The sequence below is a fragment of the Poeciliopsis prolifica genome, unplaced genomic scaffold (assembly GCF_027474105.1).
Source record: "Poeciliopsis prolifica strain line A6 unplaced genomic scaffold, Auburn_PproV2 SCAFFOLD002, whole genome shotgun sequence".
Taxonomy (NCBI): domain Eukaryota; kingdom Metazoa; phylum Chordata; class Actinopteri; order Cyprinodontiformes; family Poeciliidae; genus Poeciliopsis; species Poeciliopsis prolifica.
The window spans coordinates 13,900,014-13,924,401 of NW_026562377.1; the positions used below are offsets into that span (position 1 = coordinate 13,900,014).

At 40.9% G+C, this 24,388-nt stretch overlaps 1 protein-coding gene across 2 annotated transcripts in view; it reads right to left on the minus strand.

The window, feature by feature from the left end:
• rnf220b (ring finger protein 220b) overlaps positions 1-3,790 on the minus strand; it is a 34,569-nt gene extending 30,779 nt beyond the window's left edge. For both annotated transcript variants that reach the window (XM_055019777.1, XM_055061019.1), the window contains exons 1-2: positions 3,449-3,790; positions 1,764-2,363 (exon numbers count right to left, since the gene is read on the minus strand). In XM_055019777.1, coding sequence (XP_054875752.1) covers positions 1,764-2,343 — 580 coding nt within the window. In that variant the 5' untranslated portion in view covers positions 2,344-2,363; positions 3,449-3,790. The remainder of the gene's footprint in view (positions 1-1,763; positions 2,364-3,448) is intronic.
• Positions 3,791-24,388: the final 20,598 nt, after the last annotated feature.

Consider the following 24,388-nt stretch of genomic DNA (forward strand, 5'->3'; position numbering starts at 1 on the left):
GGTCCCAATCAGCAATACCTTGATCGGTGCATTCTCTAACAAAATGCAAAAACTTAACACTAACAGCAATTTCACAGATGAAGTAAAGCTTCTATGAGTTAAATGTTTCTTTTGAATTAAGTTTGCGGTTCAGTTTGAATTTGAAGACCTATTGTTGCTGCTCTGTCTGAAGAGGCGAAACTCTTGCCTCCTCAGACAGGACAAAGAAGATTTCAAGCTTAACACTTAAGACTTTTGCTCCTGAAGTGACTGTCTGTTGCCCAGTCAAGAGGAACAAGTGTATGTCAGCCTTAGAAAAGTGCAGGGAGCTCAATTGCATTAAAGCTCTTAGTTTGCCTGAGCTCTAATCTAATTGGATAAAGCTGGAAAAGCAGCTTCCAATGTGCATGAATCCTCTTTTTTTACTCCTGATTTTTTTTTTCATATATTTGTAGGAGCAATGCTCCTTGTTCTCCTTCACCCTCACTTTTGTCCTTGTCAACATTCCCCCCAAATGAGGCTCCCGAAATCAGGTGGTTGGGCATGCATGCATGAGCGCAGTGTAGCAAACTCATTTTTTTATTTTTTTATCAGACACACCTCTCACACCAGCACGCCGGCTCGGCTGGCTGGCTGGCATCTTTTCTTTTCCTGGCCTTATTAAAATTCCATATTGAGATTCCCCGCTGCCACTCCGCCTCCCCAGCCCCCGTCACTCAACCACCAGCCGGCGACAAAAATCAGCAACTTTCAACAAAGACATGCACATATGCAAAGTGACACACACACAATCCAAACTTTTCTTAAGACAACTCATCCCTGCTACCAGCCTTTATGTGTGGGATGAAAGTTTTCTTTAGGTGGAGTGTGTGAGAGTGCAAACGCAACCCCCACCCCCAATCCCCTTTTCCCCTCTCCTCACTTCTTCTTATTGTCATTATTTTCGATGGTGTCCCCCTCTGATCTCCCGAGCCTTTTGGGTGGCTCTCTCTCCCTCTCTCTCAGCTCTGTCTTGTCCCTTTCATCTGTCAGGCGCTCCCTTCGGCGGCCGCCGCTGAAGGGGGTTTGATTTCCCATCATGCCTAGCATCGCCTCCACTGACTCACTCCCTTCCCGTCATCCCTCTGAGGCGAGAGTTGTGCCCCCGCGTCGTTGGGCAATTATCCCCGGGAGTAATGAGGAGCGTCTCTCCCCTGTGCGCCACGCTGACTGACACCTCTCCCACTCATTTGTCAACAAATCAGACGGCTGGTGTGGGCGACCGTATTGAGCTGAGGGTTGTCGTTGGTAGGGAAGCTCGGGCTGAAGCACATCGTGCGTCTCTATCTCTCTGTTTCTCTCTCTCCTCCTCCTCCATCCTTTCCTCTCTGTCTCTGCCACCTCGTTATCTCTGACAGGGTGTCACTCGTTCCCGCTCTCACTCCTCCCGTGTCAGCCCTGCATGTACTACCGTATACTTGTGCAGAAAAGGCAGACTTCCAATAGGCCTAATGGTCATATGTGGCTAATGATCACTAAACTGAATGAGTGTCACTGTTCAATCTATTTGTGTCGAAGTCGGCCAGAGACGGGTCGAAGTAAACAGCCGCCTAATTAGACAATATTCTCTCGGATGCAGCTGTGGAGGATGTGTTTATGTCAGGTCATGGGGAGCATGATGGTTAGGATCATAACCAGCTCTATTCTCGGTGGTGAAGACATGAGTTGAGTGTCAGTGTCTGAGTTACACAGATAAAGCATGTATCAGATGTTTTTCTTCCTCTAAGTTGAGTGTGTCTACTCACTGTGCTCTTTGCGCTCCTCCGGGCTGGATGAAGCCTCGCCGTCAGACAGCAGGCCGGACATGGAGAACAACTTCCTCCCTGCCTCCTCCCCAGCTTTCAGGGGCCCGAAGTCAAACTCCTTCCCCTCCGCTTCCGGGAAGCAGCCCTTCAGCCTCTTGGCGGGGGTGAAGGCTGATTGGTAGCCCCCAGACTCCCTCTCCTCTTGTGGGGAGGCGAAAGGCCGGAAAGCCCCCAGGCCGCTGTGGTTGAGCATGCCCAACGTAGAGCAGTCAAGGTTTGGAGGGGTGAACTGAGGGTGCAGGTGGAGCAGAGACGTTGGGAAGTCCCGGGACGGGAAGGCGCCCGACATGGGAGCCTGACGCTGGTACATGGAGGTGAAGGTGTAGGAGGGTGAGGGAAAGGGGAGGTGGAGGTCCTTTTCTACAGAGACCGGGACGCCAAAAGGCCGGGGTGCCTGGCAGGGGACGGAGGCGTCTCTGCCGGCTTCTGCTGTGGAGGCCAGGACCATGAGGGCCGGGGAGGCCAGGGGAGTCGGCAGATAGGAGGGGCTGTCCATCTTAAAGGGGCGGTGGAGATCCATTCACCTCCCTGCTGGCGGTTCTGAGGTAAAGAGCGAGAGAAGACAGGTTGTCAGACAATCACTCACCCAAGAGGTGTTAAATAATCTTTCAGTTCATCAGGGAGCATAATTTAATCCACAACAACAAAAACATAACATTTTAACAACTTTCTAACAGCGATATAAGCTTTTTTTGTTTGTTTGTTTGTTGTTTGTTTTTGGTTTTTTATAAACCCTATTTTTAGTTTGTTTTAGTGTGCAATCAAACAGTTTCATTAATTCAGTTTTATGTGTCCCTGCTTCACTACAGCTTTAGAAGAGTTTTTATATATAATCACAGCTTTTAAATTTAATTTCAATCAAAAAAAAATTAAAAGTGGACTGGACAAGGCCTGCAAAGTCTGTAAATAATTATGACCACATAAATTGCCAATAAAGCACACACAGAAAGCCTGCAAATGTTAACAGAAAAGTGAGATCTGACCGAGGGGATAAAATCATTTCTGAAATGTGTTGTCGATGTTTTTCGGAAAACTTGTACATTTTTAATCTATTCAGGACCTTTTAAGAAATTATAAATCTGATAGTAAAATGTTTTCCAAAAGGTATTTGATTCAGATCAAGTAACTGAGAGCTGCTTAAATTAGATGAAGTTGTATGAGGTTGTGTACAATATACACGAAAGACTTAAAAACCACTATCCTGTGAATTAAATGCAATTAGTTCATGAGATTAAAAAAAATATATTTATACTTTTCTTGACTTGAGTTAAACTGTTTTGTATTTTCTTCCTGAGAGAATAAAACTTTCTCAAACAGCGTAATTTTTTTCAGACAGCACTGTGCGTGTTTTGTACAAAGTGTGCTTCGCAATGCCTCTTTACAAATGAAAGGACTGAAATAATTACAGATGTCCTTCTTTGTCCAGTAATTAATCATTTTCTTTTTTCATTAATATCTCTCAAAACAACAAAAAGTTTCCTTCAGCAGCGACCTCGCGCTGCTTAACTCGGAAACCAGGCGCCAGAGCACAAAACATGACAATCAAATCACCAATTAAGGCAATTAAAGCAAATGAAGCCGTAATCAGTTGTGTGATCACGACCCATCAGTGCGTCGGCACTTACCGGTGATGAAGTTCCCAAAGCGCGGCTTGGATCGGCTTCACTTCTTCCCCTCTGAGTGCTTTCAACTTTCTTTTTTCTTCTTCTTCTTTTTTTTGATTCTGTTCAGAGACGCGGCACTTTCTCCACAAGCGCTGCAAAACATGTACATATAAAAGAAACAGGGAAAAAGAGCAGCGTGGCAATGCAGAGTGGGCTTTCTCTGTACTCCTCCAGATGTTTGCGTGTTTTTTCTCCGCGAAGAGCTGAGATGTGCGCAGCTCGGAGCCGTGCAGCTGCTGCGCGTGTCTGTCTGTCTGTGCGGGATGAAGGCAGCGCTGAGTGGACTGGCTGCGGGTCGCTCTCTGCCTCTCTTGGTCTTTGCGCTCCGTGTGACAATCACCCCCCCTCTTCTTTTACCCTGCCCTCTTTCTCTGTAGCCCCCAGACATCTCCCCCTTTCGCCTCCACCCTCCTCTGAAACCTGCATGCCTGCTTATGGACACATGCAATCTGTTGGCCTCACTAAAGCTGGAACACCTACACCAAAACAGTCTGAATGTAAACACATCTATGGCAGTAGAAACTTTACCTGTCAGGTCCTACTGTAAAACCTTTCAGACTCAATTAAAACTACAATTTGTCACCTACAACACTTAATGTGCAGCTTTTCTATTTGTTTTGTGATTTTTTTGTGGCAATTGTGATTTCATCGTGACAAGCTTACGCCAGTACTGCCTCGGCTGACATCACATGAGGCTACAAGCATATTTGTATTTTCTTGTGTACATTCTGTTGCCCCACCAACTCCCAACATTAGTCTTCTCAACAGCATACTTGGGGCGTCAACCTTTGGGAGCAACAAAAAACTTTTTCAGGTGCAACTGAACCCCTTTTTCATGCTGCCCTACTACCCATATATATATATATATATATATATATATATATATATATATATATATATATATATATATATATATATATATATATATATATATATATATATATATATATATCTGTGTGTGTGTGTAGAGAGAGAGATAAAATCCTCCTTCAGTGTTTTCTGTAGGGGCCGCAGTAAAACATGTCATATATGAGAACTACTTGGGCAGGGATTAATTGGATTGTTTGGTACTTTTTTGGGTTTGAATGGTGTTTTCCAGCAGATGTTTCTTACCATCAGGGGTACGGTTTGTATCCACTGTCTTAGTCTGTGTAAACAAAGATTTTAAAATAATTTTTTGGCCATGTTCTGTATTAAACTCACATTTTTCTGTATATAAATATGTGTGACTGTAGTAAATATCTGGGGTTATAATAAACAAGGATGGCAATCAAAATCAATGGAAAAGTGGAGCAATTTAAATTTTTTCAGAAAATAATCTGAAATTAAATTGTAGATTATTTATCTCCATAGTTAATGAAAACACTTAACTACAAAGAAAAACAAAAGGGTTTGTTTATGGTTGCAAAGTTGATTTAGGAAGGGATAAAGTGGCAACATGTGGGTTAAAAATTTGTATTTTTTTAAAATAAAAAATCAAACTGACCAGATGCAAGAAGCACTAAATAAATTTCAGGAAAATATTTCATCAGCAAACCACTTGAAACTGCTTTGTGAAAACAGCCAGCACAGACTGCAATAAACAGATTTTTACCAATAAAAATGTGAACAGTCAACCCAAGATAATATCATTTCCAGTTATTAGCACTTCTGGTGGCTTGTATCTAATTAAACCAATGCTGATATGCCTTTTGTGTTTGAACACATAAAATGGAGAGAAGCGTTTTATCAGCTTGTAGTGACTCACTAGCAGTGAGAACAAAACAAATAGCACATCCTCATGTTGTCCGACTTGCAACCAGAACTTTCAACTTGGATGCAGAACTACTCTGAACTCTGATTCAGAGAAAACTTAAACACACCGCATTGACACCTTGTTAATTATCTTAGTTTATGCAGAAAAAGAATTACAAGTCACCTGGTTTCAATAGATTTAAAAAGTTTGTCGGTGACATACAACAAACATTTTATTTATATAAATTAGAGGAAAACAACAAACATTTTATTTATATAAATTAGAGGAAAACCAAATTACAGTATCTTAACAATTAGAATGTAATTATTTACTTCAGGAAGAACTATTTAAAAATAAATTGTGATTAAAAAATATATACCTTTCAACTGTTCAACCTAAAATTATAAATTTTCTTCTCACAAATATGTTTATGATGGACTTAGTTCAAATTCTTGTAAGTTTTTATTTGTTGGTGTTTCATTACAATTATCCCAGGGTGGGTGGAATAAAAAGTTGTCTGGATAAACTAAACTCAGTTTCTCTTCTCTCATCCTGTCATGACTTCATCCCATCTCATCTGATCAGTTCATATAGTTGCTTCATCATTTCCTCCTCTGCCTCAGTTTACGGGCTCATGGTTTTCAGCGTCCTGTGTTGGTTCTTTCTGTGATCTCCTCAGTAACCTTCTCCGCTACCATCAGGAGGATTTCATGTCTTGTTCCCCTCATAGCCACTTCGAATGATTTATGTTTTTCTTCACTAGAACTTCTCACTTCACATCTGAGTCTCGGATCTGTCTGCATTTGGCTCCAAGCAGAAAACGGAAATAACTGAAAACGGTAGACACTGTTTAGAGAATTAAATTCAGTTGCATAAAGAAACAGAGCAGAAGAATAAAGTAAAAAAGCTAAACTGAAGGGAGTAAACTTATGTGCCGACACCATTTGAACTGAACAGCATATGGCAAAACCTATTGAACATGCACAAGGAAATAATCAAATCACAAAAGAAAAGCAAAACCAAAACATCTATTATAACAAGAGAAACCCCAATCAAAAATCTGTTTAGACCAGCTCTTTCTGTGGCTTTCATCCATCAAAATCAGTTGATTTGAACTGGAAAGGCACAGAAATCCAGAGTCCAGCCTCTCAAATCAACGCTGTGTGTGTGTTGGTGTTACACAGCTGAATGAGTTGTCCTCTTCTCTGTGGCTCACACAGTCCCATGCAGTCCCCTTTGTATGTGTGATTGACACTTGGGAATATTCCCTTTTGATGAAACACAATGCAAACCAATGGCGTTATTTGTCACAGATAATCTGCTTTCAAGAGCAACACATTACACAGTGTAATATCTGCATTATTCATATCTGATTTCCAGCACACAAAACGCAGCTCAGAGCGCCACAAATCAGCCCAAATCACTCTTAATTTGTTTTTATCGGTATTGGTATTGCTTAAAGACTTTTTGAAATAATGTAATTGAAATAATTCCTTATTCCCCGGAGCCAATCCAGAGGCTTTACACCGCTAATCTAATGTGACACGCAATTTCCGTCGCTCAGACGATTGCTTCCCCTCAGGTCCCTGTCTTTAATGAACAGCCATTTGGCTGTGAGCCTGTGTGCATGTGTCATGTGTGCATATGTGTGTGTGTGTGTGTGTGTGTGTGGAATAAGAGGGTGAGACACGGCCTGAGATGGGAAATGAGGGAACTGGGAATATCATAGCCAAGCAGAAGAAACGGAAAAGAGGGAACACACTGGGAGATCGCTGGCTTTTGTTGTACACACAGCCTGAAAACCTAGCAGATAATTGCGAAATATCTGATGATAGGCTCTTGAAAAATTACACACCTCATTAAAACTCAAAAATATTGTGCTTATGTGGTCTTATAAAAACCAGCAAACCTATGAACTACTTTTTAAAATGAAGTCACTTATCCAATGACGTGTACACTCCCTGAAACAATTGCCTGTGTCTTGACATGAAGGCACAAATTGGAAGTCATTGATCATTTCTGGGCTGTTATGTTCACTGTGGGGATTTTTAAATTATATCTTATCTTATTGTATCAAGAAGAAGCGATGAGTAGCATGGAAACCAGGTGAGTTTATTTGCAATCAATTCAAAGCAGTTGTTTGGGAGACCATGACTATTAGGAAACTGAGGGAGTTTGATAAATGAGCACAAAATGATAATAACTACAAATAAACATAGATCCCACAAAATACAAAATCCCTGAATACAAAACTTATACAGCCAGACTCAATGTACATGGGATTGTGACACTATTTTGTAGGGAGACTAGCAAGGCTCATTGCACACAGGTATCAATCAGAAGAAGGATGAAAGAAAACGTAATACACTCATTACAAAAAACGGAACCAAAACTGATGGAAGGGCCATAGTTAGAAACTGGCAGGAAGGCAGTCGACAGGCTGACAACAACTCAGACAGAGATGCAAAATGAAAACTATTCTTCAAATGTCTAGAACAGAGAAGTAATGTAAAAAAAACAGAACTTCCATGTCTGGCACAAAAACAATACTTTGCACCATAAGAAATGTGGTGGTGGCAACGTCTTGCTGTGGGATTGGCTTTCTAAAGATTGAATTAAAGTTGTTTAATTACTTTGTCATAGTGAAATCATAATACCAGTCAGTTCTGAGCCAAAACCTCCAGCTGTCTGCTAGAAACCTGAGGATGAAGTGAAATGATTTTGCACAAGAGAATGACTTCATCAGCAGAAATTTAATGTATTGGATTGGCTTAGTCAAAGTTTGGAACTAATTCTGACCAGCATAAATAGTAGAGCTGCAGACAAGAGATGTTCTCACAAGCTGATAGATTTGGAGAAGGTTTCCATGACAGAATGAGGGGAGTTTCCTCCAGTATCAACCTACAGGAGAAAACTTAAAGCTGAAATGCTCAAAGCGTTTTTCAATAAAGGACTATAAGTGCGAACAGAACAGGTTATCAACACATTTGTTCCTCAAAGTGTGATAAAGCTTCCCATGTGTGCATCCTTCTCTCTCACACTTAAAGACAGCCGGTCGGTTGAAGAGGTGAGACAGACGGCAGATGCAGACCTTTAAACGGACAAATAAACGAGAGCCGGGACAGACTCCATAACCGTGCTGCCCTCAGTCTGATGTAGGAGTGTGCAACACATGTCTTCCTTGTGACAAGGCAAGGTCATTACTCTTAGAAAAGCTCCATTCTCACTCTTACACACACACGCACACACACATAAGGTTCAGGGATCAACCACATGCCAGCAGACCTCCTCACAGACACCAAATCCCAAAATAAGATCTGCTGGAGGACAAAATGTCCTCTGTTTTCACTCATAATCAGCTCTAAAAAGTTCTCCTCAGGTTAGAATAACCCTTTAACAAAATCTTCTTCTCTTTCAGAGAAAAGTCCCGGAAATATCCCAATTTGAAAGCTGATCATTGAGCACACTCAGTACGACTGTCTCCATCGACACTATGATTATTATTTCTTCCCTGTTCCTCCAATTTGCCCTGTGTGCTAGTGGCGGTGGGTGGTGTATAGTGGATGATGGGTGTGTGTCCTGCAGGCCCAGTGAAGTGTTAATGATGTCCCCGCTGCCGGAGCCAGGTTATGGCACAGGGGCCGTTAGCCGCCCAGGGTAAACTGCACGGCTCCCAGAATAAATTGCCACCCGGAGCCACGCAGGCTGGTCAGCCGGCCAATTACGAGCCTGCCCGCTCAGCTGAGGATGATGGGACGCGATGTTAATTGTGCGCTTTCGTTTTCTGGCAGGAGGTGAGTCACTTGGCTGTCTTTTCGACCACCATGCACACAGTCAAAGGGAAACATCTTAACACTCCCGGTTTTAAATTTTACAAGTTCTGCTTTATGTGATGAAACTGTTGCTTTCTTCTGTTCGGGCATTGAGGTTCAAGCTATTTTCAAGCTGTTTTAATATATTTTAATTCCACACCTAAGCTGCTGTTGTCTGCGGCATAATTCCCAACAAGCAAGAGATGAGTTCAGACTAATTAAATCACCACAATGAGAGTTCTTCACTTCTTTTATTAGTGTGCCAGAGGTCATCCAAGGAGTCTTTTAACTTTCTCAGCATGTAATTGGAGTAGTGAACAATAAATAATCATGCTTTTATTTCTTTTATACCCCCTCCTTTTCTTCCCAGTTCACAGAGTAAATTAAGTTTCTGCTGTAATCATTTCCATACACCAATTAGTGATCTTTTGCTTTTGCTGTGAGACTCATAATGTCTAATTACTGGAGGCTGTCAGCAAAATCCATGACCAAATAAAAAGCAAAATAATACACAAACGGGTGAAAATGTTATTTTTATTCCAACAGACTGGACGAGGATTTGATATTTCAGAGATTGCAATGCAAAATGTGCCGCCAGGATCCCTAGTCACCCACAATCAGTGCTGCAAACGAAGAGTTCTCAGTCCTCTGGAGTCAGCTTTGGCTGTTCTGCGCAGTGCTGCTCTTCTTCAGTATATCAACACAGAAGACTGTCTGGTAGCACTGCTATGGAGAGAGAGGTTAGCTACTAAATTAACATAGGGAGAGACAGCGCCAGAGCAGAGAAGTCTGCCAGCGAACTGAGCATCGGGGAAGTGAGGCACAGAGAGAGGCCATCGACCAGACAGCGACAAGATGGAGTGGAAGGGAACGTGTGAGAGATGAGCTGTCGAACATGTGACAATGTGTGCAGGCGTGTGGGTGAAAGTGGAAGCGTGCACACGCGTGGCTGTGTGCTATGTGTGCGTGTAAGAAAGAAAGAGAGAGACTGAGACAGCTCCCAAAAGCGGCCAGTGAGTGAGGATGTGAGCATGAATACAGAGAGAGGCATTATGGTCTCAATCATTGATCGCTTCCTCCCAAGAGGCCTGGTGACTGCCCACCACCAAACACACACACTCACACACACACACACACACACAGGTATTCTGTATGTTTTTGCGTTCACAGCACACCACATTCATTGGACCAACATTGTTTGAACTTACTTGGCTTTGTCGCTTTGATGTTAAAGTGTCAAACCAAAGTTCTGCAGGTATTGTGTATGAGGCAAGATAGGATCAACATCAAGCAATCGTTCTGTCAAAATTAGGCTCTGTAGGCTGCATAATTTATATGTACATGCTCTGTAGTTTTTAACTGTTACATTTCAAAAGTGACTGGTGCCGAATGTTTTACTTCCTGACACTTAAAAGCCTCAACAGAATGAAAAATTGCTTCATAATATTATGAATTTGTGGGTTATCTTCTTTACAGAACTGCATAGTCAAGCAATTGTTTCATTCCCGCAGCATACTGTAGTCTGTGTATATATCTGTCATTTACTGTAGATTGTTAGATGTACATTTTAGATCTTTAAAAGTGGTCTAAACAACCTTAAAAAACAAAGATTGATCTTTTTTTTCAGTTTTCGTCTGAAGAAAAGCAGGGTCAAACACTTTAAAAAGAAAATTCTGAGTTTGATTTCCTTGATTTTCTCAACAGTATTAAGTTTTTTTTCACAAGCCACTAAAGGGACTTGAAGAAGTGTTCTGGTCAAATGAGTCCGAATAATTTTGGCTCGCACCTTGGATGGTAAACATACACATCCTCATGCAAAAACCACCGATGGTGAAACGTGTTAGTGGCAGCATTATACTGTGGAGATAAGAATGAGCCTCTACATGTGCAAAGCTGGCAGCGATATGTCCCAAAAGACTTTCTGTATCTGCAGTGAAAATCAGAAAATCTTTCTATTACCTTCAGAATTACACACTGCTTTATATTGGTCTGTCAAATGTTGATAAAATGACTCGTGAATAAGACTATAGTGCCTCAACAGAGCAGATGCATTTGGAAAGTTATAGAATCCTTGCAAAGATATACTTTGTGCTGCTCATTTCCATCCCCATAGTGTCAAGTCTGGTGTATCGCTATAGGTCAGACAAAGCAGTGACCGCTCGTGTCCTCGGCTCGGCATCGCCACTCCAATTTACACACATAAATACACCACTGCCCACCACCAAACATCACACCCTTTCCATCTCCCCCTCCGCCTTACCCATCCCGCCAGCCACGGCCTTCACTGCTCTCTCACAGCCACGAGGCTGACACTAATGTGACACTCTGGAAAATAATTACCAACAAACGCACTGCTGACTGCAAACAGCTCGCTCCCCTCAGTGGACTGTCACTAGTCATTAGTCTGAACCCTGAGAGAGGACAAGACCACAGCGATGGGGAGGGAGGGTGCGGGTGATGAAAAGGAGCCTACCACGTGTAGACAAACGAAATGAAGAGGAGAAGCGGCGCTCTGACAGGTAAAACAGGAATAAATAAGCTTTACAGCATGTTAAACTGTGTTGTGAGGCGGTACGCTGACAGAGCATAAGTTGATTTTTGTTGAAGCTTGACAACATTGCTTTCTCTTGGCAGTTTGCATACTATTAAATGTAGGAACACCTGGCCCACGTTGTCCAGGAACTGAGCACAGTTCCCTTGTGCTTTTTTTTTTCTTCACTGGGTTGTGAGAAAACAATGAAATCTGTGGTTTAAGCAACAACAATGTTAAATAAAGACAGGATGCTCTGCATGAAAGCTGTTTAAGGTGGCAGCAATTCCAACACAATTATCCAAATGCCACCGGGTACATCAATTCTTTGAACACCAACACCCCCTCTCTCTCTTATTTGAGTTGCCTTTAGGGGCAGCGGCACCACAGAGAGATTAAAATTTTTCGAGCTTCTACAGTGGGCAATATTAAAACGTCTCAATACATCTGCCCGGCTATTTTGATTGGTAACTTAACCCCTGACTCCTGAGACAAAAAAAGACCCATTCTCTTTGCAATTGTCAGCAGGCTGGAGTCTAATTCTTGCATGATTCAGGCTAATGAGGCAGTAATAGGCCCAATGTGTGTGTGTGTGTGTGTGTGTGTAGATGAGGTTATTACAGGGACATAGAGAGAGGAGAGAAGAGAAAGGGGGAGCAGTGGAAGGTCTTCATTGTTCAGTAATTGGATGGTACAAGCTTTAATCTGGAAGCAAGAAATGGTTTCCTCTCTTTAAAATACTGCAGAAGTTTTCACCCACAGTCAGTTTTCATAGAAACAGGCTGAGCTGATTGAAATGTGTCCTCACTCTTTACAGTCATGGGGTGAGACAGAAGCAAAGACTTAAAAGTGTGTGTGTGTGTGTGTGTGTGTGTGTGTGTGTGTGTGTGTGTGTGTGTGTGTGTGTGTGTGTGTGTGTGTGTGTGTCATTCTTCCAATGGCTTTATCCAGCCTTATCCTGAACCATGAAACCATAGTGCATGACACCCTTCTATGCTCTGCACAGATATGGCTATTCACTGTTAGCACAGAGATTTGACAAGCCAGACTGCGCTCACTCAACAGCCTAGGTCAAATGGATGACTGTCACAATCTTTTTTTATCTTCTCGCCCCTCCCGCCAATATTCCAGTCTGTGCACCCTCTTGCTGCCTGCTCTCCCAACTTTTCCCTGTTCAAATTGACAAACTCAGCCAGCTACAGAAGAACAAATGAAAGAGATTAAGGAGACCTCTGAAGGGAATAATCTCTGCAGGGGAATGATCTGCTTGACCTGGGAGGCAGGTGAAAGCTCTCATCCGGTATTCACACAGCAAACATTTTCATATCAATCCTTTTCGAAAGAATACAGCTCTGTCGAAACTCTAATGATTTTTAAAAGTTCTTTGTAAAAGGAAAAAAGAAAAGCATGGAAAATAGACATTTCTTTCTTTTCTCTTTTCAAGGAAAAAAGAATTATTTTTTGTGTGGCTTCAAGTTCACTGGAAAATTACTTCCACATGTTATGCTATAATATTTGAATTCAGTTTTTCTTTTAACCAAAATAAACCGTTTTTTGAAAGACCAATAATAAGCCTACCTTCGATTTGTAGAAGTTAGGAAAACCAGTGAGAGGTGCTAATTGTTTTTTAGACTTACCGTCATTAACGATGCTGGGTGTAGTTTTCCCCTCTTATTTTTAAGTGTCACCTGGTTCCATAGGGTTTACATCACCATATGAGATAATCAGCCAAAGGTAAATACAGTAAATAAAACGTCATCACATTTTATTTTTGTGGCTGCAGAAGACACCAAGTTGGGCTACAATTTATACAGACTGGCCAAAACTGTAATAACTGATTGGGAAAACATTGCCCAGACTGATGTGTTTTGATTTCAACTGAAACATTCAGATAAGATCAGAATTTAATGGAAACAAAATGAAACTGATGATCCATCAGAAAGCAGGGATGATATAATTGTGTGGTGAATGTTTTTACTTTGAGTCCCTTGTTAAGCATAATTTTAAAACCACGCCTTAAGTGACAAGGTTCATTCTTAAATGACCACTAGAAGTAAACCTACTTTCTCTTCGCTATTACCTGCAATGCACCATGACACAAAGCAAGTCAAACTGGTTTTGTGAACCAGTTTGAGCTGCAGATGGGTTTGGTGTACTCCAACAACCTTCAAAGTAATCAGACCTCAAACCAACAGAGCTGCAGACAGATATACAGCAAAAAAGAATTTATGCAAGACAAACTTGAGGAAAAAAGATAATTTACACTGACAAAAAATTATAATAAATGAGTATCTATATTACAACTATAACTTAAACTTATAAATAAAAAGTTGTATATATAAAACTTTAAAAACATAAGCACAGAACAGATAGAGTTTCACAATGTGGTCTATGTGATGAATGGATGGATGGATGGATGGATGAATGGATGGATGGATGGATGGATGGATGGATGGATGGATGGATGGATGGATGGATGGATGGATGGATGGATGGATGGATGGATGGATGGATGGATGGATGGATGGATGGATGGATGGATGGATGGATGGATGGATGGATGGATGGATGGATGGATGGATGGATGGATGGATGGACAATTTTTTTAAAAATATAATCTGATTTCTTGACAGTTCAGATCTATTAATTATCAAAATCAAATTCAATCTATATTTTTATAAAGGAAAAAAATGTTAAGAATAAACAAACAAAATACACTGAACCGTTCAGGACCGAACTTAATTTGCAATGTCTTTTCTTACCTGATCTTTTGATTGCATAAAACCAGGTTCTGATGTATGTGGATTGTATATGTGGCGACAAAAAATGCAATATTTTCATCTGAAATCTTACGAAACAACAACATAACATATTATTATTCCTGGAAATACTCACTTGTGAAATTAGTTTGTGTTTTATCACCAGGAAATTATGTTGAATAAAAAATTTCTGAAAATAGAATAAAATAAAATAAAAAACAAAATTTTCATCTCTCAAAGATCTTTTTATTCTTGTTGTACAGATGTATAATAATATGTTTTTCTGTGTGACACATCAATTAAATCAACTTAAGTGTTACCCTTGTCTGTTGCTCCACATTTCTGTCTATCTCCCTCGATCCCCCAGGAGGCTCTTTCATGCAGGCTGTGATTTTGTGTGTCAAAACCTTAATCACCGCACAGTCCTCAGCCTCCGCTCACACAGACGTGGTATTGGTGTTCAGTCAGTGAAAGGTCTCTCCGTCGTGCTCTCTGAGTGGCCTCTGTTCAAATAGATCAATAGACGCTGGCACGTCCCTCCAACAACCAAAAGAAAACAATTAAAAGCCATCGATCCTGTGCCAGGCTCCTCCATGAATATACATGTGTCCTTGACCTTCCCTTGGAGGGATGGAGAGAGAAAGAAACAGGTGTGGGAACTCTCCTTTCACTTTCTTTAGCTGAAATGGTAATAAAGCAGAGATGGTACAATCATGAAAATCTGGGACACTTCAGCCTGGAGGTCATTTTAACATGTTTGTGTAGATGGAGGTTTAACATCAATTTTAATAAAGCAAACATTTGAGATAATAGTAAACCAAAATGTTAAAAGAAGCCTCCAATTTCTAAAACGTTATCACAAGACCTAAAGTAGGCTCCTGATAAAATTAGAGTGCATTCCCATACAATTATAGAGCAAAGGAGAAAACCCCTTTGCTCTGTCAGAAAACATAAAGGCTAGACTGAAATGCAAGAAAGAAAACAGAGACCTGGTTTAAATTCTCTGGACACCAGAAGAGAAGACAATGTTTGGGAAAAACATGATCCCAAACATTTTCTAACAAGAGCTAAATTCAGTGGATGTGAAAATTTAAATTAACTTTGTCTCTCACAGTTTGCATTGGACACACTAGTCTTTTAAAGTAAAATAATCTACCAAACAATTCGAAAAATCAATACAACAGAATACAGCATTTAGACATTAAATGACATAAGAGGAAGTTACAGATGCATCTCCTTTTAGACACCAAAAAGATAATTTATGAGCATAATATTAGACCCATGTGTCCTGTAATTTTCTGGTTGAAGCCGTGTTTGAAATACGTATTTAGATTAGAAACATCGCAGTGACTTTCTGAGTGTAATGATGTGAGCAGGAACTCTATTTGCTTCAGTAAATGTCCCGAGAATCCTTCATTCATTGTTGCAACTCCTGAAGATGCCACATCTCTGTGAAATCTGCCACCTGACATAGCCTGCACACAAAAAGCCAACTCTCTTAACTGACTGGCTCTTCTCTATAATATTCCAGGAAAAAGGCATTCAAAAAATAGAAAGTGATGAGCTGAGTCAAAGCCTAGATCTTAATCTCACTGAGATGCCATGGGGTGAACATGACGAAAATGGAAGAAATCCATCAAAAACTTCAAAAGCAGGGAGTAGTGCATGAAGTCCAGCTGACCAATATCAGAGACCGGAGGACGGCAGCAGGAACTGTCTCACTTAAGTATTTGTGAATTAGGTTTATAGAGGTAAAGTGATCAAACCTCTCTTTCTTCCAGGAAGGGTTATTTTTTGTTGCATGTGTTGTTTTAAGTACAATTTAATTAGTCTTATAACTATTTCTTTAAAAAACACTAAAGAAAAAAAAACTAAAAATTTAAAGGACTAGCCCAAATTTTTATAGCCTGTGGTGATAGTCTTAATATATCCAGTCACATCCATCCTCCAGCAGAAGCTCACTGGAGTTAAATTTCTTTTTAAATGCTTTTGAAACCAGTTGCTCTTTTTTTAAGTCAGTTTCAGACGCAGACTGCTCTTTCTGAACACAGATCGAATGTCCCCTCGAGCTCGCCCACCGAAGGCCCCTTCTTTCTAATTACAGATGTGTGACATGCACATCGTCACATCTCCATGTTAGCACATCACCGTGCTTGTCCTACCAAATGCTGGGGTCACAGCAGCCGGAGCTACAGGGGACATCGCTGCCCTGTCCGCCGTCATAGGGGATTAGCATTAGCATGCTAACAAGACCCTCTGGGGAGCATCACGCTGAGGGTCATGTTGACAACTGTCAACAGCCGGCTTTAATTAGCCAAGCGTGGTCGTCAAAGTGCTGCGCTGAGACACATTTTCCTTTTTCCAAGAAAATATTGTCAACAGTTTGATAATAAAATATTATTTCAGCTTTTTGTTGGTTGTAACAGAAAAGATTTCCTCATGACAGGTGTTGGGATTCACGATGAAAACACTGCTTTTCCTTTATTCTCTCTAATCCATCATTCATCATCACTTTCCATTTCCACCTCACCCAGCCTCCTTTGCATTTGCTCTCATGTTAAACATCAGGAGTCAACAGTGTTAGCGCTGACATGTCGCGCCGGCTGCCTCCGAACCTGACAGTATCAAGTCGACGTTGTCATCGGCCCAGAGACGAGGTGAGAAGCACAGTGTGTGAGGGGTAAAGTGTATTGTCAGTCAGACAGTGCATTATCCAGCCGTTCTTTGGCTGTCTACCTTTTTCTGTGGCAGGGTAATGGGAGTGTCACACACTCGCAGACAGTCGGAGTCTCGCTATTCAGCTGAGAGGCCACGTCCATATATACTGCCTTCCAACTGACTGCTAGTGTCGCTGGAGCAGTCCCGTCTGCCTCACAATGACTGTCAGAGGCAACCAAGGAGAGGGGGTGGGGGCTGGCTGGCTGGCATGACTGTCAGCGACCGGTCACAAAGCATTTACCTGCTGACAGAATCACAATTAGTCCAAGGAATGTTGTTCCTAGAAAAGGAAGAAACAGGGAGACAGAGGCAAGCTGGCGTGGGAGAGGCAGAAGGGACAGGTAGGGAAAAGAGAGGACACACAGGCATGGATGGGAAGTGAGAGGTGGGAAGATAAAGAGAAGAAGGTGAGGACAGCAATATGAAGACAGCAGCAATGGAGAAGGAGAGAGCAGAGGTAAAGACAAGAAAGGAGGTATACAAGGAATGTGAGGCGCTTTATCTCATCCATTCTTACTGCTGTGGGTGCGTGTAAGAAATTGGATTGGAGCATCAGGAGTGTGTATCTGGCTGTCATTGGCCTGGGTCAACAGACATTTACTAAGCCATACAATCCTAACGAATCCCCTCCAGTCATATCACCCTTTCTACCAAAGCCCCACAGTAACCTTCAGGAAGAACTGACCTCTGCGTCCCAGTCAGCGAGGAACCAGAAAAAGTACAGCAAAAATAAATAAATAAAAGCTGGTAGTTCAGACAGAATCTAACAAAAGTTATCGCACCCTTCAAAATTTTCCATAATTGCCACTTTACAGATCCATAGTTCAATTCACTCAACTAGGGTTTCTGTCAGAAACAAATACAAAGTAGTTCATGATTGCAATGTAAAAGGAACATGATTTCATATTGTCTTTTTTGTTGTTTTATTTGATTTTTACAAAGCAAACTTGGAAAATGCTGTATCTATGTCCTTACCCATAATAGTGCAGTGATTGCATTTATGGATCACCCAGAATAGTCTAAAATATTGCATACCAGTCATTTCCAGTATGAACACAGCTGTTCTTGGAACGCTTTAAAAGTATCTTTGAGAACATTACAGAACAAACAACGTCATGGAGAACAGGGAACAAACCAGACGTTGAGATGTCTGTGGCCTCTTTTCCAACACAGATAGTTGTGCAACGTCTCTACCTGATGATGACAACTCAACTCTAAAGTTTTCCTGACTCAGAATCAGTAGGTATCAGTCCAGAGGTGCGTTTCCAGTTCTTGATATAATGTTTGGATGCATCTGCTCCAAGGCACCAGAATTAAATGAATGGTTAATGAACAGGCTTTTCCAAAACTCACTAATATACTAAGGAGGTTTTTCAAACCTCATTCAAGTGTGTTGGAGCAGAAATGTATCCAAAAATTGCAGGACTGTGGCCCTCGAGGACTGGAGTTGCAGGTCCCTGGTGTGGACTATATAATCCACTACAAACTCACACAAAGCCAGACTCGAGTGGGTTCTTTCAAAGTCAAGAACTCATCACCACTCACTAATGACCTCTCCCCCCTTTCTCTGCAAGCCAGCAGCACTATCCTCTCGCCTTTCACTCCACATCTCTATCCCTTCCACACACTTTTTTCGCGAGTGTGATTTCTGTCTGAGTGATAAGAGAGCAGCAGAGGTTTCTCCCTGGCCTCTAAGGGACAGGCAGAGCATGACCGAAACTGTAGTCCCAAACCAAACACTAGTGGAAATTGGTCCAGAGGCCAGGATCAATACTAAATTAGCCAGTACGCTGGTTCTATGGAGGGCTGCTCCAGTCTGATCTGATGATCCATAGTGAGAGGCCACAAATGGAGACACAGGCGAGACTTCTAGACTGTAAAGGTGGCATCCACCATCCAACAGTGACATACTCGCAATAAAATATCGGCTCAAGAAATTTACAGAGTCCTGTAGTGTCTAAGATCACCACATTTGTGTGTTCAGATCCTTAGTGACAACACATTTATTACTGTTAAAGGGCAGAACATTCTGCTTGTCTCCTCCTGAAAGTACATAAAAACCAGACCAAAATAAAGGAACAAAAATTTCTTTGGAAGCACTATCACCAAAAGACAAATTTGGATGTGTATTCAGGTGATGTGTATCAAAGTAGCCTCCACAAAATGGTCAGACAAACATTAGTCTAGCTCCTAAAATTCACCATTATCTGCTATGACTGACATAAGATTTATTTTTTTACTTATATCAGTCATATACGTATACTGTAATGAACTTACAGTATCAGTATTTTGCTTTTAATAGAAAGCAAAATATTTAATTTTGCAACTAAATGCCACACTGAAGCTTCAAAAGATTAAAGATATTTTTACATTCCTGACTCCACATGGTTTATATCTGCAAAACCATTTCTGTAACTTAAAGAATGGTGATAAACAAGCAGGATAAAAACCATGGTGGGTTCTGGATGCATGGATGAATCTAAACACAGAGAACATATTTATTACAAATTTTTTACATGTCTATAAAAATGGCTTGTAAGAGCAAATTTTGTAGTTAGACTTGGATGCACTTTATCTAAAGATTCCTTCTGGTGCAGTGGTTAAATAGAGGAGAATCTGACCTGCAGCAACAACCACAGTTTGAAACAGGAACTGCACTAACAGCCATGCATCCTGACACAAGACATAAAGGTCAAAGGGCATTTTTTTTCAGCCATACTCCCTTAAGATATCCAGTGGATAAAGCTGTACTCAAAGCATGACACCTCTGTCAAACTGACTGTGATGATTCAGAGAGACTTTGGCCAGTGCATGTTTTATTTTAAGTAAATGTTTTATTGATTCCAAGAACTTGGCAAAGTAATTTCTTAGCAAAAGAAAAATATTGCTTTCAATATACAGAAAATGTGACTTTGCCTTTAATGTGATCACATAAATGTTGAAAAGTGAATAAAAGTTCATATCAAGATGATACTTGATGTCTGAATGAGGTTTAAAAAATTGCTTTGGTGATAAAGGCTTAGAAAGCGGTTCTGCAATGTCTCTGTCTCGGCTACTTTTTACATAACAGTTAGGCTGAAAAAGTCAAATGTTCACAGATTATTTCTTGGCTAAATCAGGATAAAGATTGGCCAACCTGAAATGGGCATTAATGAGACGTCCATGGATGTCCATTGTTTGTTAAATTCAGGCAACATTTTCCCAGCAGTAAATTAGCTTCAGTCTGGATAGGACAGGTACGTATAGGGGCCAACACACAGAGTACGTCCAACATCAAATTAAAAGTCATGTAACTTTAGAACCTTAAGAATTCACAACATGTGTTTAAAATGGCTCCCTAAGAACATTTTACCAAATTTCAGGTCCAAATAAAAACAAAGCAGTTAAATTAACTTACGCGTGAGGAAGAATTAGCCACATCTTTCCAACACTTCTTGTAAAACATTCAGTTGTAGGTGTTAAGACTCAGCAAAACTCTCACCAAACTCAAACTGTGAGAACAAAGACTAAGATGAAAAGCAGACTTCAGCTATATCGCATGATAAAAAATATTGATACATCATATAAAGAATTCATTATGGTGCACATGTAAAACTGTGTCAATTTCTTATTAGAATACAAAGGATAATCCTTTAAGTTTGAATTACTTTTTTGATTAGCAGATTCTGTCACTGCAGGTTTTTCATGTCAAGTTGGACTTACTTGCTCTCTGTGGTCCAGGTGTTAGTGCTCCACTAAACTAACCTCACTGTTCATCACTGCCTGCCCTGATCCCAAAGGTAGGTATGTGTATGTGTGTGTCTCCTGGTGATTAATGAGCAGCAAAGCCTGATGGATTGTCCTGATCATAGAAGGGACACCATGTCGAGCAGACACATACACACCAAACACACAGAGGCTTTACTCACATGCAAATATGTGAATCTCTGCACACTCACTCAAGCACACAACAGTCAACCCCCACCATTTTGAAGACAGATGATAGACACTTACTGGCCACTGTATTAGGTACACATTTCTAGTATTTGTTTGGATCCCTTTTGCCCTCTAAACTTCTTGAATTTTCCATTTCCCAGATTAAACCAAGTATCAAAAACATTCCTTAGAGATTTTGGTGCATATTGGCATGACAGCATCAAGCAGTTGCTATTGATACTGTAGATAGATACTAAGGTGGGTTTTGGTATTTAAAATAGTTTTCTTAAAAGAAAGCCCCATGAAGTCTCATCTGAACTGAACCTTTTGGTCCACATGCAAAAATGTATGCGTGGCAGAAACTAACTCTGCACATCAGCCTTTATTGTTCTGTGTTGCAAAATTCCAATATAAATGTGACGAAAAGAGAAGAAGTCCAAGGGGTTTGAAAACGTCACTCTACAAATGCAATCTGTGGTGAGCAGAAACTTACCGTAACTTAATCTCATTTATCTTTAAGTTCATACTGTGATGATAAGATGGGAGTCATCTGCAGGTTAGACACTCATGAAGACAATATCAAGGTTGCTTCTCCCCCCAGGCCTTGGCAGTGAATGCACACCATGAAGCTCATTTTGTCTCTTTGTGGGACACGTTTGTTTCTTCAGAGATCCAGGTTATTGTGATCTGAATCCACTTTGCCATGCTTACCATTTGAGTGAGTTCGTAAATTGATTTACATCGATAAAATAGAGCTTTCTTGGAGCCTATGCATCCCATTTGGAATATCCTATTTAGCAGCACAAACACATGCATGCATGTGGATGCATACACACACAGGCACATCCGTGTTCTCTGCCAAGAGCTCTGATAAGGTTGCTTATCAGAATAGAAGAAGGGCAGAGAGGAAGGTGGGGTGGTAGGGTCGCTGTTTGATAATGGCTTTCACCAAATCCCTCCAGTGTCACAGATTAAAATGCCTGCTTGAAGAGCATTAGCAATCTCTCTTTTCATCTGTCTCCCCACTTTTTTCCCTCTGTCGGCAAGTGCCATCGGATTTCTGGGCCAATCTATTGTTGCAGGCCTGCCACACATACAAGGAGAAGTCAACCTCAATCTGATAGGCCATTGTCTTATTCTTCCCATCGCTGATTCCTACTCAGGGTATTGATCGCAAAGAAGCCCCCCTCTCCCCACCTCACACACAAACACACGCTTCTCATCACATGTCTCAGTGTGAGGGGGGGATTGGTTCATGTGTGGGTGCTTGTGCTTGTGTCAGTCATTCTGATGGAAGATGCAGTCATTGTCCCAGTGGAAGAATTGTTCCTCTGGGGAAAAGATGCCGAAATTCCAGGGCATATCTTCTGATGTGAAAAAATTAAGATCTTTCCCCATTAAATATTGTTATAGAGTGAGAAATGGTCACACAATCTTTATTTTTTATCCATCCACTTAAAAAAACGATTTATTTCTCTGAAAAGACAAAAACTTGCTTTGTTTTACTCAACAAATGAAGGATGTCAACATAATTGAGGTATTCTCTGAAAAACTTCAGTCTGTTTCTTCCAGAAAGCAAAGGCTCCTGTCTTGTTCACCTCCCATGAAAATGTAATATGCGCTGTCTCTTTTTGATTGAACAAATATGCACTTACATATCAACAGTAGCAAAAGGCTGTTGTAGGTCTCCTGGAGGGTTTTACAGCTTAAGTAAGTCGCTGCTTCTTTAAGCATCTTGCATTTTACTTTCAGAGTATGAATGTAGTAGTTGGTCTGAATTATCTCCACTTGTAGAATATTTTCCATAAACTGGCCAGAATTATTCTGAGAGCTCTTTAATTTGCTCCTTTATTCTCATGGTTTTGCAGGATGAGTGTATTTGTTTACCTGGCGCCTGCTTTGCAGATCTTCTGTCCAGGCAGCATGGCAGAGTGTTACAATCGCACCTGAACACAATCTTCCGATTCACCACCACATTTCTCTCAAAATACTGTGTAAAAGCATATGAATCAATTGAATATGATGTGTTTTTTAACCATCTGAAGTATTGCTCACTGTGAATTGTATTGTTTTAAATAAAATTCTGGAAATTATATTTTAAAATGTCTTCTCTCCTGTTTTAAATTGATTGCATTTTTCAGTGTTGTCCTTCTGTCCACATAAAATAATAAATTAAAACGAAAACACTCAGACTTCCACAAGTTGCTCTAATTCTCTCATGACTTCATATTGCTCACGTGTCAAACTTGAAGCCCAGATCCTTCAGTATAACACTTTCACGTCTTTCAAATGTCGTTTTATCAATCAAATCAAACTAGTTTTTATCTTTTTACAATGCCAAATTACATAAATGTGAAAAAATGTCCAATATTATTTAATTTTAAGAAATACTTATTGTATACAGAGTCATTTATTAAATATTTCAACACTTTGTTAACGGGTATTTTTATCTAAACATTCTGTCATAATCGGCCCTTCAAGGACATTCGTGACCTTAACAAGGGCCAAAATGAAAATGAGTTTGACCCTCCTGGTATACTGTATCTCCATGGTACAGAAGCAGAACTGAACCCACCTAATCTGGTCAAGGTATCAGGAGATCACATGAGTCAGGAGAGGAAGCCACTCAAAAACCGTGTCGCCACTCCAGCTTTACTTCCCCCTCCTGCTGCCACCTCGCTGCTCCTCCACTGTGCCTCACAGGCCCGTCTGTCACCCCTCTATAATTATGAGGAGTGAGAGTAATGTGTTGCAGTATGAATAGGATTGTCGGCCTGATTGTGATGTATAGGCTTTCATTACCATGTCCAGGCCTGTGCCCTTCGCCGTGTAGGAAATCCTATTTAGGCCCTAATTTGGGAGCCTCCCCGACCGTCCCGCCTGATAGCAATCACGCACAGTAATTGTGTGCTAGGGCAACTGACAAGAGTGGAGGCAGACGTTGAGAGAGAGAGAGAAAGAAAGAAAGAAAGAGGGATTGGATGAGGAGGAGGGAAGTCCTGACAGTGATATATCTACATAGTTTGGTACATTATTCAAGTCATCCTCTGCAGAATGTGTATGTTTTTGCTATATATCAACTTATTGTAGTGAGGTTCATCAGAACTGGAGTGATTTGGCGAACTTGGGCGCATGCGTGCAAAAGGTTTGTTGGGATTTTGCATTTTGACATCAGGAGGACTTCTCTTGTTCCTCTCTGCCTTTCTTCTCAAACAATGCTACATGGCTAATTGGGAGGAGAGATCATGCTAACTCAATAATTATGATTTATGAGACAATCTCCGATGGAAATCATGCATTCTCCTCTGATTTGATGGCAACATGTAACCAGCCCTCTAGCTATCAATATTTGTGCATTTTCTGTGTCACACTTGTTAACTTTTTTAATATTTCATTTGTTCCATTTTTTTAGGAGGCAGCAATGCTCTGCAC